Source organism: Myotis davidii, unplaced genomic scaffold (assembly GCF_000327345.1).
Source record: "Myotis davidii unplaced genomic scaffold, ASM32734v1 scaffold94, whole genome shotgun sequence".
In the NCBI taxonomy this organism is placed as follows: Eukaryota; Metazoa; Chordata; class Mammalia; order Chiroptera; family Vespertilionidae; genus Myotis; species Myotis davidii.
In genome coordinates, this window is record NW_006285313.1 from 679,300 (window position 1) to 692,532 (window position 13,233).

The 13,233-nt window shown below is 51.8% G+C and overlaps 1 protein-coding gene across 1 annotated transcript in view; it reads right to left on the reverse strand.

Annotated features, from left to right (window-relative positions):
- Positions 1 to 10,859, reverse strand: part of LDLRAD3 (low density lipoprotein receptor class A domain containing 3) — a gene marked incomplete at its 5' end in the record, with an annotated part of 129,556 nt that extends 118,697 nt beyond the window's left edge. Inside the window, 2 exons of the mRNA XM_015559014.1 lie at positions 4,686 to 4,832; positions 10,817 to 10,859. Of these exons, the coding sequence (XP_015414500.1) occupies positions 4,686 to 4,832; positions 10,817 to 10,859 (190 nt within the window). The remainder of the gene's footprint in view (positions 1 to 4,685; positions 4,833 to 10,816) is intronic.
- Between the last annotated feature and the right edge of the window lie 2,374 nt (positions 10,860 to 13,233).

The following is a 13,233-nucleotide window of genomic DNA, read 5'->3' on the forward strand; positions in this document are numbered from 1 at the left end:
GTCCATCACCCACGTTGATCGTGTCCATGGTATATTCTCTGGCTAATCCCTTCGCCTTATATATTTCTCGGTGATCATTAGTCCAAACCCGCCCATGGATTTCTGCATCACACCAGAGCCCAAAAGCCATGCTCAAGAAACGGTTGGGGACACTAAAAGCAAATACAATTTAAATTCCATTTATGACCTATTTTCAATGTCTCTGAACTTGGAAATGTATTACATTTTATTACTGGACAAAATCCTTGCATTTATCCCCATTTCCTCTTACCTCCCTCCATCCCCACTCCCACCCCACACAAACATAAAGGGCCTGTGACTTTAAAAGTCTGCATGTGCCTGCTCAAAGATCCAGACCAATATTATTTCTCCAAGAGAAGAATGAGCCGCGGATCTCACTCCTCCACGACCTCGCCCCCATTTGGTCAGGGCACAGAGGTGGCAGCGAGGATCCCACAGGAAGCTGGAAGCTGGAAGCGGACGTTAGGGCCTGGATTCCAGGTCACACGTGGGCCCTGGAGGTGGGGATCGCTGCTTGATTATTACAGCAAGTGGTAGCAATGAAGCGCAGTCTCTTCTTTCAGGGACTCGCAGGACCAATAGCCACCTTAGAAATCATTTCCATGGGAAACCATCATCGAGGTTTCTACATTTTAAAAAAAGCGGCTTAGTGGTGACAACAGCAGGGTCTCAGTCAGCAGAGTGGCACCGCTCCACGTGCAGAGAAAGACGGAAGGACCCCACTGTGGCCTCTGGTGGAGGAAGGCTATGGGGACTCGGGCTCTGGGACAACAGGCAAACTGTGCAAACTCATGGGGCTCAGCTTCCTCCTCATACGGACTTGTGACAACTGAGTCAATATTGCGTAACGTGCAGCCCAGGGGAGCTCAAGTCAGGCCACATCACGACGGTGTTTTCATGAAGTGTTCGTGTTTTTCTAAAACATTTCTCTATTCCTTTTACTGCCAAAAACAGTTATTTAGATAAAACGATTATGCAGGGCATGCCACTAACCAAGAACAGAAATACACTCAAAACTCTCCCAAAATGAGCCTCTTCTCTCAGAACTCTAAGAAGGGGAGGTTCTGCAGATTCATGAGGCGGAAAATGTAGTGACTCAACCCAGATGGAAATGTATTCTGGTCCATTAACAGATATTTCACAAAGTCAGAAACATAACTAGTAAGCAGAGGTATTGGGAAAACATTCAATTTCTTTAGATAATAAAAAAAAATAAACTTAAACTATAGAACTGTTTTCAACTATCAAATAAACCATAAACATATTTTTTTAAGATATTAGCGAATGCTGCCAAGACTGAAAGACAGCCAGAGTTCTCAGCCGGTGCCAGGGAAGAGCACGCCGGTGCCAGCCCTCAGCAGAGCATGTGGGCGGTCCGGGATCCAGGGCCAGGGAAAGCCTCTGTCCCTCAACCCCGTCATTTCATTTCTGAGAACCTAGACTAAGAGAATTTCTCAAAGCAGGGGCAAGTCACGCCCACCCTCAGGACATGAACACCGTCTCTAAGAGTGAAAAACTACGAGACAAACACTGAAATAAGGAGTAAATAAACTACATGACACCCAAGGGGACGGACTATTTAAGCATTACAAACGATACAGAAAAGATCATCGTATCATCACGTGTACCCCTGACGAGTACAGCTGATGACAACTTCTAAGATGCTGGTGGAGTTCTGTTAGAGGACCCCCTCTGTGTGACCCTGTTGTCTTTATCCTCCCCATCCCCGCAATTTCACCAATAGATGATTTTATTCCCTTTATGATAAGGTTTATCCCTGTCTCATGACAATCTTTCCTCTGCTGAGCTCACTGCCTCATAGCCCACCGTGACAACCTGCTCTGCGCCCTTCTCTTACCCTTTGAAAAGGGCAAGGACTCTTGTTTGAGTGTATTCTCTTCTAAAGGCCAAAGCTACCTCATTGGGCACTTGAGGCAATCACCTCTCCCCGCCTTCACACGCCTCCCTGTGAGTACCAAGTTGCTCAAAGAATCGGAGAAAGGGTTCTGCAGCTTCTGAGCAAGACATGGAAGGAAGTGGCACGAATTATAAGTGGGCCAGTTGGTAGCCTGGAGACCTCAGCTCCGCCCTCCTGGCTCTGTCCTCTGTGTGTGTAAAACTTCCTCCGTTGGCCCTAAACCTTTTGATCAGCAGCAATAAAAAAAGCAAGAGACTTAAACCCCCGACAATAGCGGATGGTTAGCTTGCAGTGCATCTACTTGATGGAATAATAGGCAAGCTCACAAAACAACAATTACGAATGCCAACTATGCTAATGTGGCCAAGGGCCTCCAATGTGAAGAAGAATGGTTACTCAATCGTGTGTTCCCATGAGGACGACCGGATAAAACCGTTTGTGCAGACTGACCAGTAACAGTTGTTGCCTACCAGGCACTATGCCGCCGTGTGGTTAACATGCATTCAAACTTCCCAACAACGCCCTTAGAAGCCTTATTCTCATTTTGGAGAGGAGGGAACTGAAGCACCAGGAATTCTCATTTGATCCTCCCAATGGCTAGGATTTAGAACATTCTGGTAACTTTCCTAAGACCACAGAGCAGGGAGGAGAGGGGTGGGAGAAGGGGCTGGGATTTGGACACTATCTTTCTCCAGTGCCCACACTGCCGACTGACTCCCCGACTGTAAGGAAATATGTCAGAAATTTAAAATGCAAGCATTTGTTTTTTAAAAGGACTTCTTTTCCTTCCCTCTATTGTCTAAACTAACTTTCTAGTGTTCTTTTGTTTTTATTTAAAGACCAAAAAATAAAGGGGGAGGGGGGGACAGAGGAAAGGGCTTTTTTTCAACGCATGTGTTTGTGTGTATGGCTTTTAAAATTATGTTTTGATCAAAAGACTAAATAAATGTCAATCAAGTCTCCACTTGGGGGTTAAGGGTAGGAAATGAGGAAAAAAGGATGGAGAACCGCCAAGACGAGCCTGTCCAAACCAAACCGAACAGTGCCAGGCAGCTGCCCGCACCATCATTTTTTTCTATCGTCTCTTTCCACCGCCCCTTCCAGTCTGCGCATGGATCCTGCAATCGTGGCCCTGGGCTGACGGAGGACACAGAATGTCACAGTGGACGCTGGTATCACAGAGAGCTACTGACAAAGCTGCGAATAAAACAGATCTCAACCCCCCGTCCTGCGTTCTTCCACAAACACATCCTGTGCCGAACTTCCCCTCAACCAGGGACAGTCTGCATGTCCTGGAGATTCAAATACACACCACGTCCTAAAGTGGCCAGTGCCCACATCTGTGCAGCCTTAATAATGCTCTGAGCTGGACAGATCGTGGCGTTCACACATGCTATGTCATGTGAACTCAAATGACGAACGTTACATTTCTAGCAATGTCGAAGCCACACTAGAAACTAGAGAAGGCTGAGGGACACAATACTTGTTTAAGAAATTGCAAAAATAAAAATGCAGCATGGACAGTGGTCTATTCAGGAAAAACCATACGCAACAAACAAAATGAAATCCTCCCCACAAAAAAACAGACTGCCGATCCAGCCCCCAAAAGGTCTGCAGAGCAGGGGCCGGCAGCCAGGATACTGGACCCTCATCCGGGTGATGGGCATCTCGGAGTGGACAGCTTGCCCTCAGAAACACATCATGTGGGGGGGTGGTTGCTAACCGGCTCCAGAGGTGGACTCCACACCCAGTGCTCCTTCCTGGGGGTCAACGGCCTTGGCCTCAAACCCCGGTACCAGCGATGTTCAAAGTCCCCTGATCAGCTGCTCCTCGGCCACTTGCTCAGCTGGCTTCCAGAGAGACAGCAGCCTCGGAGCCACACACAGTCCGCCTGGCAGAGGCCCGCTGCCCGAAGCCCAGGAAAGAGCCAAGAACCACTGTCCAGCAGTGTGGATGCCAGGCAGCCACCCCCTGGACAACCTGGAGGCCGGCACTCCGGGGGTGGGGGGGTGCTTCCCACCTGGCAGGGTGCTCTGACCCAGCTCACGTGGCAGCGCCACACTGTGCGGAGGAAGAGGAATACACGCTCCGGGGCAGGGAGTGTGATCCCTGGACACCTGGCGCCCCTCCACGCATATCCCAGGTGTCTCCTTTCTCATAGATGCCGCCCCCCAATCTGAATCACATGCCTATTTCAGGGGCACTACATGGGGAGGGTCAGATACCCTTGGTCCTGGTGGTGCCCACTTGAAGGATGATGCCCACCCTTCTCGGCCAAGGAAAGGGCAAATGACTATCTAGTCAGGGCCAGCTCCGTGCTGGACACTTGGCACATTGCCTCTCACTTAATTGTCAAGGACACTCCACAATGTACAAGACGTGTGAGAGGTTATCAGCCTGGGCCTGGGATCAGGCGGCCTGGGTGCAAATCCAGGTCCGCTGCTTGCTGGTGGGTGGATCCTGAGGCTCGATAACCTTAGGTCTCAGATTCCTGGTGTGTAAAGCGAAGGCCACGACAGTCCCCCAGGATGGGGGTTAGGAGAGCTCGCCCAGCGCTGTGGCTCCATCGCCACCAAGGCCCCTGTTTCTGCACTGAGACAGGTGGAGAGGACGGGACTGCTGGCCAGAGGCCCACGCCCACCCACTCCGGGCAGCAAAGAGAGCCTATGGGACCTCACCAGATCGGGAACTCCTCCCTCTACCCCAGGATCCCCCCACCCGCTTCCCCGCAGGGCCGGGCACTCACGACACTCCTTCTCGTCGCTCTTGTCGAAGCAGTCGGGCAGCCCGTCGCACTGCCAGGCGCCCGGGATGCACCGCCCGTTGCTGCACATGAAGTTGCCCGGAATGTTGCACTCGTTGGTGAAGTTGTTCCCGGGGAGCAGCTGGCTCTCTGTGGGAGAGAGGGGACAGGGCCATCAGACGGCATGGCGAAGGCGGCAAGGACCTGAGCCCACCCCAACCGAAGGGGGCTCCTGCTTGGTGTGGGCTGGATAGGTGAGACCTCTCTGGGTCTCAGTTTCCTCATCTGTGAAATGGACGGATAAAGTCCCCTGCCCCACCCCTGGGGATTCTGAGAGGACTAAATAGGGAAAAACTGAGAAGTGTGTGTGTGTGTGTGGGGGGGGCAGGTATCTGACCCACGTTAGGCGCTCACTGACTTGTCTTCTTTTCCCAACAAAAAGGCTTGCTGTGAAATACATACATTCTTTCCTGGCCACCAGCAGTGACCAAAGCTGAAGGTTCCCGGATAGGAGTGAGCACTGGACCCCCAAAGCCCCCAACAGCAGGAACTGCCGGCCTCTGCCAGGTCTCAGACTCTGGGACTCTACAATCGCAGAATCCTTGAACTTGGGCCAAGTCAACAGGGATATTGGCAGATAAATTCACTTTAGAACATGGGGGCCCCAGCCCACAAAATCGACCTGCCTGAGGTCAACGAGGAGAAAAAGCCAAACTGAAAATTACACGAAGGCCTCTAACCCCCAAGGTCACTGAACTGCTGGCCAAGCGTTTCTGGAGGTTTAGAGCCAAGCGCCGAGGTTTGGATGCAACTCCACTGAACAGAGTCACAGAGTGCCACGGCCCTCACCCCAAAGCGCTCCCCCTTAAGCTAGAAAGCAAGCAGGGCATGGGAGGTGGGAGGTGGGGGGTGCTGCACTCATCCACTAATGGACTCGGGATGGGTGATTTTTTTCAAGGGAACTAGAATGGAACCCATCTGATGGGCCTGAGCCAGCATGATCCACGGCTGGGAGAGAAGGAGCCATCTAGAAGTAGCACAGTCGTAGGGGAAAAGGGGAAAAGAAGATCCATCCTCCCAGGGCTCCCTCCTGAGTCGTCAATGAGCATTTATTGAACGTGTCTGACCAGACACTTGTGCTAGGTCCTAAAGGTGCAGAGAGATGAAGCCTAGGGCTGGAAGGGCACTAATGCTCTTATTGCCAAGGACTCTGAGGGGTGCCCACACCTGCCTGAGGGTAACGGAGGGCCCATGAGCCTCTTTCACAGGCTTTGCCAAAGAGAAGTATCGCATTCCAGACCCATGACATCACATCTTTCATGCCGCTATTCTTGACAAGCGCTATTATCTTTACTTGGAGAGCCTTTCGACCTGAGGGGTCCCCTAGCAACCCCCTATGCACCTGTCAGCACACAACGTGTGCTGCTCTCCCTCTGAGTGTCCCCTGACTTCTCAGAGCAGAAACGAGCTCTTATTCTTCTGGGTGACTATGGTCCTACTGGGCTGATACTAAACATGTCTGACAACGGGAACAAGTGGGCAACAACCCATTGGAATGAGACAGCCACCGGTGAGCAGAGCCACATCAGCCCCGGGACCGTGGATGCTTCCACAGACCCGCTGCCCTGTGCTGGTGAATGAATAATGGACAGGCAGGTCTCTCCACTAAACACGAGCGTTCAGAGCTCACTGAAGAATTCCAGAAGAGCAGCTGCAGCGAGGGGCCTCCCTCTGCCCCGACTACCCACACCCGAACCCTAACAACCCTCCACATCCCTTCCTCACTCTGTCATTCCCTATGACGGCCAAGCACCAAGTACCGCACACTGGTCTCCATGGCCACAGCCATGACTCCAGCCCAGGACGCCCCATCTCTCACTGGAGTTACTGCCACCATCTCTTGCAACTCGGCCTCCCGGCCACCCCTCCGGCTCCTCTCTGTGGCCAGAAGGACCTTTCTAAAGAGCAAGTCAATCATGACACTTCCTTACTTTAAAAAGCCACTGAATGGTTCCCCACTGTTCTTAAGATAAAGTCAAAATCCCAGGCTCTAAGAAAGGTTGGAGGAGAGAGGCGGCATTGCAGTGGCTGCTGATAGATACAGAGATGGAAGCTAAGGGCCCCTCAGGCCGCGAGACAGACAGCAAAGACACAGTGCAGAGAGCTCTAAAAGGAATGGAGCAAAAAACGAGCAGTGATTGTGGGAACTGCAAACAGATTGTGCCACTATGGCCCCTCTTCCACCAGCAAGTCAGACATCGCTCATCACGGCGCTCTGTCCACTGAGCCCACGCTCACTATCGGATCCCTCTGGAGACAGGAATCCTCGAAAACTACCCCCACCCCGAGAAGAACGTGAAACAAGTTTCCTGTCTCCAGGCAAGGGCTCCAGGTGGCAGAGGGGGACCCACAGGAGAGGAGCCTAGAAGGCCAGGCAGGTGCTGGGTCCTGGCCAGACGTGGAAGATACAACCCAGAAAGCCCCACATGTTCCAGCTGTTTCCCAACCACTGCTCAAGCCCCGCCAGCAGGTAGGGAATTCTTCAGGGCTCTGAATGTAACTGCCATGCTGTTTTGTTAGAAATACCTCCCCTTGCTTTTGCAGCGCTAGCTCCTCTGAGGCGAGCTGCCTGAGAAGTCGCTGCAATGGTGAAATCTTGTTCTGATAAACAGGTTTCCGGAGGCAGAAAATTGGCCAGATTAGATTCCAAAGTGCTTGCTCTGAGAGTCAACAGGCTGGCAGCACACGGATTTGACAAATGAAAGGGTGTGATGCAGGGACGTAAATACCACATCTGTCAAACACAGTTGGCCCTGCCAGCCACAGGGCTCAGGGCTCATGCACAGGTGGCCCTGCAGCCACAGGGCTCATGCACAGGTGGCCCTGCAATCACAGGGCTGAGGGCTCATGCACAGTTGGCCCTGCCAGCCACGGGGCTCAGGGCTCCTGCACAGGTGGCCCTCCAGCAAGGGCTCAGAGCTCTGCAGGCTGACCAGGGATCTCCAGGGCCTGGCGACTGACAACATAGAGGACCATGCTTCGAGGGCTTCTGAATAACTCTATTATGCATGCAGGGGGCACAGATCCTTGCACTTTAGGGAAATGACAATATTGTCAAAATCAAAAGCATCAGGAGAAACCCAGACAATGAGAGGTTAAATCCCATTGATTCTGTCCTCAAAAATCTTCCTCAAACCCACCCAGTGTGCCTCAACCAGATGGTACCAGCCAATTCAAACTGTCCCAACACAGGACAATTTTGCCCCTGAGGGGACAGAGGGCAGAATCTGGAGACTTTGGGGTTCTGGCGTCTAGTGGGTTGAGTCCAGGGATGCTGCCGCCCATCTGCAATGCACAGGGCAGCCCCTCGCAGCAAAGAATCGCCAGCCGAGAATGCCAATGAGGCCGGGGCTGAGAAATCCCAGCTTACACCCACCTCCCAGCGATCACTTCTCAGGGCCCCGGTCCCTTCTCCTCGCAGCAGAGGGAGATTTTAACCTGCTGCTGATGGCTTCTCGGTGCCCTCACAATACATCTGGAGCTCCTGCCACGGTTGACAAGACCCCGTGGGATCCAGCCCGGCCTCCCTCTGAACCTCATTCCCAACCACTTCCTGGAACACAAATGTCCTTCCTGCAGGGAGGCCTCCGCCCATGCTGTTCTCGGACCTCGGTTCTTCCATCCCCTGCCCGCTTCCCCGGTGTTCGGGGCTGAATTGCTTCTTCCCCAAATCCATATGTTGAAGCCCTGACCCCCAGTCCCTCGGAATGTGACTCAATTCAGAGACACGGCCTTTAGAGAGGTGGCTAAGGTAAAATGAGGCCGTGAGGGCAGGCCCTCACCCAATCTGACCGGAGTCTTTCTACAAAGAGGAGATTAGGACACAGACGGCCCTGGGGAATGACCATGTGAGGACGCAGGGAGAAGACGGCCAGCTGCAAGCTGAGGACACAGGCCTCCAACGAACCCAACTCTGCCCACTTTGATCTCAGACTTCTGCCTTCCAGGATGGGGAGAAGGTACATTTCTAGCATGTAAACCAGGGGTGGGGAGCCTTTTTTCTGCCAAGTGCCATGTGGATATTGATAACATCACTCGCAGGCCATACACAATTATCAACTTAAAAATGAGCCTGCTCTATTTGGTCAAACATTTAATGAACTCACCCCTAACGTCTTGGCAGGGCCAGACCAAATGATTTTGTGGGCCTTACACAGCCCTCAGGGCTGGACGGTCCCCACCCCTGAATGGTAAACCACCCACTCCGGGGTACTTTGTTATGGCAGCCCTAGCAAACTAATACATTTGACTAACGTCACTCAGTCTTTCGACAACAGCCTTATGTCACTCATTCTGAGACTGTGTTGACCCAATGGAAAGCTGGTCCCACTTTCCAGTCGGGTATTGTCCCCCGTTTTCCTTTATCTCAGCCTGCGCTGACTGATGTGCCTGTACCATCTCCCCACGGAATGGCACACCCAGAAAGGCATGGCCCACCGCCTCGTCCAGCTAAACATCCTTCACATCTAGTGCTCGGTGGATCCTCCAAGAATATGTGTGGCCGCTCCAAGAAGAAAACCAAGCATAGTTACTGACTCACCCCCACCCCCAGACTCCTCCTTGGAACGTTCTAGCCTCATCCCTCATCCCTCCCGAAGGTGAGTGGGATCTGTACACGTACAGTTAAAAATAAGGCACACGAGGTGTCTGGATCTGTGCAAGTAAATTACCACCCTGTCTGCTTTAAAAGGGGTGAGAAATCTTTTCACCCCGACAGCAGGACTTTCTAGTGGCTGAAATATTTATCCCATCTCAGTGTCTGGGGACACATTCAGAATCCAAAAAGACAAGCATTAGCACGAAGTAGGCTAGCGGGGGTTTCTCCTCCTCCCTTTCCCTTTTTTCATTAAGCTGGAAAATGAAAAAGAGTTGCCCATGTTCACTGCAGCACATCACTTACTTAAAATAACTATACCTTCTCTCCAAGAATGACAAAAAAAAGTCCCCAGTCCTCCCCCGCTGGGCAGAGGCACACAGCCCATTGCAGGAGCATCTACCAAAATTTCTGGCACCCACAAATTTATATCCGATGATGAGGGGGCCAACCTGGGGCAACTGTGAATGCTCAGACAGCTGCTGTGTTAGCAATGTCGACTTTCCCAGCTGAGAAATGGGAATTCCCCGGGAGCAGCTGCAGTCCGCCCCGTTCTCTGCTCTCCCCTGCTCATCGGCCGCCCCGCGGGGCCACCCCTTGTCATGACGCCCTAGAGAACTGACATCTGCAAACCTTCCACGGGCCCCGAGTTCAGATTTCTGCCCAGTCGCCTCTGTTTTGATCCTCTGCTTCCTGACAATCCGGTCTGCAGGCTCCATGAACAACAAAGCAAGACACACAAACACATGCGCCGACACACAGACGGCCTAGCATTCCACTTAGCAGATCTCAAAAAATCTCTTCCCTAAAACCTCTCCGGAGAATGAACACACCTCTTCCCACTGCCTGGTGCCAACAAACACAGTGTCAGGAGGCCACTGCAAACAGCCATCTGTGTTCTCCTTGACTCACTTCTCCACACAACACACACGCCCCGTGCACGGGCACAGGGAAAGCACCCAGGGGGCTGGTCGGCAACCATGTGTTTGCAAACATCCCTGGGAAACCCCCGAAGGTCCTCTCAACTCCAGACGGCTCCGCATGGTGGCATCCGTGTCGGACGGAGGGAGAGACATCTGTCCCCAGCATATCCTAGAGCCATTTGGTTCTCATCAAACAGACTGCTTCCTGCCGGCGTTCTGCTATGCGGAGCGCTCGCCGCCACCAAGAAGGGAGCAGTCACGTGTGCATGTCTGAGCCCAAGTGAGGATGTGCTTCTGGCTCCAAGTACCTGAGCAGAGCCAGGACTCCAGCTCTGTCTAGACTGCACACCGCCCTGCCTGTGAGCTCCTTCCAGCAGCCCCAGCCTCCCCTCACCCATCTGCTCAAGGAGGAGATTGGTGAGAAGGTATAACATGGCTCCTGGGTTCAGTCCAGGACTGGTGACCCTGGGCACTGACCGATTTCATCTTGACACAGACCGTGAAGGACAATCGTGTGTAATGTTACTGCAGGGACATGTATGGGTGGTGTGGGTCACCTGGACAGTGAGTGGGCCCAGCTGTCCGCCCAGCATCTGCACTTCACACAGCTCTCTTCTTTGCTTCTCCCATGCGGTGATCAAATGATAAATGCTCACAAAATGATAAATGCTCTGTTTCCTTCTGAAAACGAGTCAGCAAAGGAAGCCAATGGCTAGTATTAATGAGAAAAGCACAGAGAAAGTGAAAAGGTCTGAAAAGGACAGTTCTTTACCAGGAAAAAGCTCCATAAATTATCTCTGTCCTGTATTTACAGCCTCATTACGGGCCCAAAGCTGTTACTCGCATTCTTTAGTTATGCTTCATCGCGTTTCACGAGGAAAATTATGTCGGAGCAGCATTAACGCCGTGGGGATCTGCACGGCCACGGTCCGCGGCTCAGGGGCTGGAGAGCCACTGGGGAGGATGCTGAGCCTCAAAGGGGAGCATTGAGCCCCGCCCACCCTTCTGCTCCCTTCTCACAGCCTTTGAGAAACCAATCATTATGGACTTTCCACTAGGGAAGATCTAACATCTGCTGAAGCTCTTAACACATGGCAGGAGTTTAACATCAATTCTCTTTATATTCCTTCACAGCTGCGCTATGAACTAGGCACCATGCCCATTGTGCAGACGAGGAAACAGTCTTAAGAAGTAAGAGGACACACTGAAGACATGACATAGGTTCTCATATAAAGAGAGAAAACAATATTGCACAACATTTTTAGTGATGAAATTCAAAATATAATAATTGAGGACAATTTCCTGTAATACAGGTCTACTAAGGAAAAGAATGAAATTCTTTGTAAGGGGGGACAGGATAGGTAACATTTCACTTGATGGAAGTCCAAGTTAGTGCTCCATATCATCAAACTCTATTGTAAAGTTTGCCTTTTTGTTAACCATTTAAAAGTGTTTAAAGTATTCTTAGCTTGGGGCCACAGGCCATAGTTTTCCGACTCATGGGCTAGAAGAGGGCAGGTCCATCTGAAATAACGAAGTACCGATCCAAAGGGACTTCCTCTCTGTCCCACCACACCCACCACACTCTGAAACGATCCCTGAGGCTCAGTGGCTCTTCCCCCACCGCGGAGCGAGGGACCTTGGCCGTTCCGTTCACCTCTGTGTCCTCAACAACCAGCAAGTGCCAGGCCCCCAGCAGACGCGCAGTGAACGCTTGCTGACTGAATGAGGTGGGAACAGAACCTGATGGCTCCTGAGAGTGTGGCCCTTCCAGCACGACACTCTCAAGTTCTGTGAATGGATCTAAACACTGCCTGAATCCATTTCCACAATGAATGGGGCAGTGGGCCTGGGTCTGCAGAGCACTCCTGAGCTCCTGGGAGGGAAGAACAGAAGAGAAGTCTGGATGAACGTTTCTGAGTTCTCCTCTTCCCACACACCCTGTCCTCACCGGGGCCAGCTGCACGTCAGGCCCGGGTGGGAGCCTGGAGCAGAAGCTGTCTCCCGCGTGTTCTCTCTTCAGCTTCACTCAGCAGCAGCAGTAGCAGCAGCAGGAAGTGAGAATCAGGCCGTGAGGCTAGCTGACGAGGACAACCTTATGACGAATTTCATCAGGCTTGCAGATAAGCCAGGCTCAAGAGAGAGCCAATCAGCCCTGCACTTCAGCGCCTCTCAGGGACAGCCACCGGGTCAAGAAGTAAGACTCTGCTCCCACCCAAGTTCAGCCCAGCCCCGTCTGCCCAGGGACGGCTGACACAATTCTCACAGTCACTCCCTGCAAACCGTTCTCTGCCCGCACTCTGCTGCACAGAGATACCCTCACAGGGCAAGTATGAAAAATACCAAAGCAAATCAAAGAATGAGGACAGAAAAACTAAATGAGCTTCATTTAGGCCCCAAAGCATATCTCCCTGAGCTCAGGGCTAAGGATTTCTAGAATAAGGCTCAAAAAAGCACAGGCCATAAAGACTGATAAATACAACCCATGCATTAAAATGTAAAACTCCCAGTCATCAAAAGACACTACAAAGGTCAAAGATAAGCCACTAACTAGAAGATGGTATGATGGTATCTGCTACATATAGAACCCACAAAGAGTGATACCTAGCATTTTCTTTCTTTCTGATTTTGTTTGTTTGTTTGTTTCTAAGAATAGACAGAGAGAGAAGAGAGAGAAACATCAATATAGGAGCATAACATCGACTGGCTGCCTCCTGCACGAGGCTCACTGGGGAATCGAGGCCACAACCGGGCATGTGCCCTGACCAGGAATCGAACCGGCAACCTTTAGGTGCATGGGATGATGCCCAAGCAACTGAGCCACACTGGCCAGGGCTCTAGGATTTTCTCACAAGACTAGGCAAGAAAACACAGCCAACCCAGTGGAAAACTGGACAGAGTGCATGAGCAGGTCTTCTCACTGAAGAGTAAACTCCAAGAGCCACTTAATATACATATACACTCAAGCTCACCT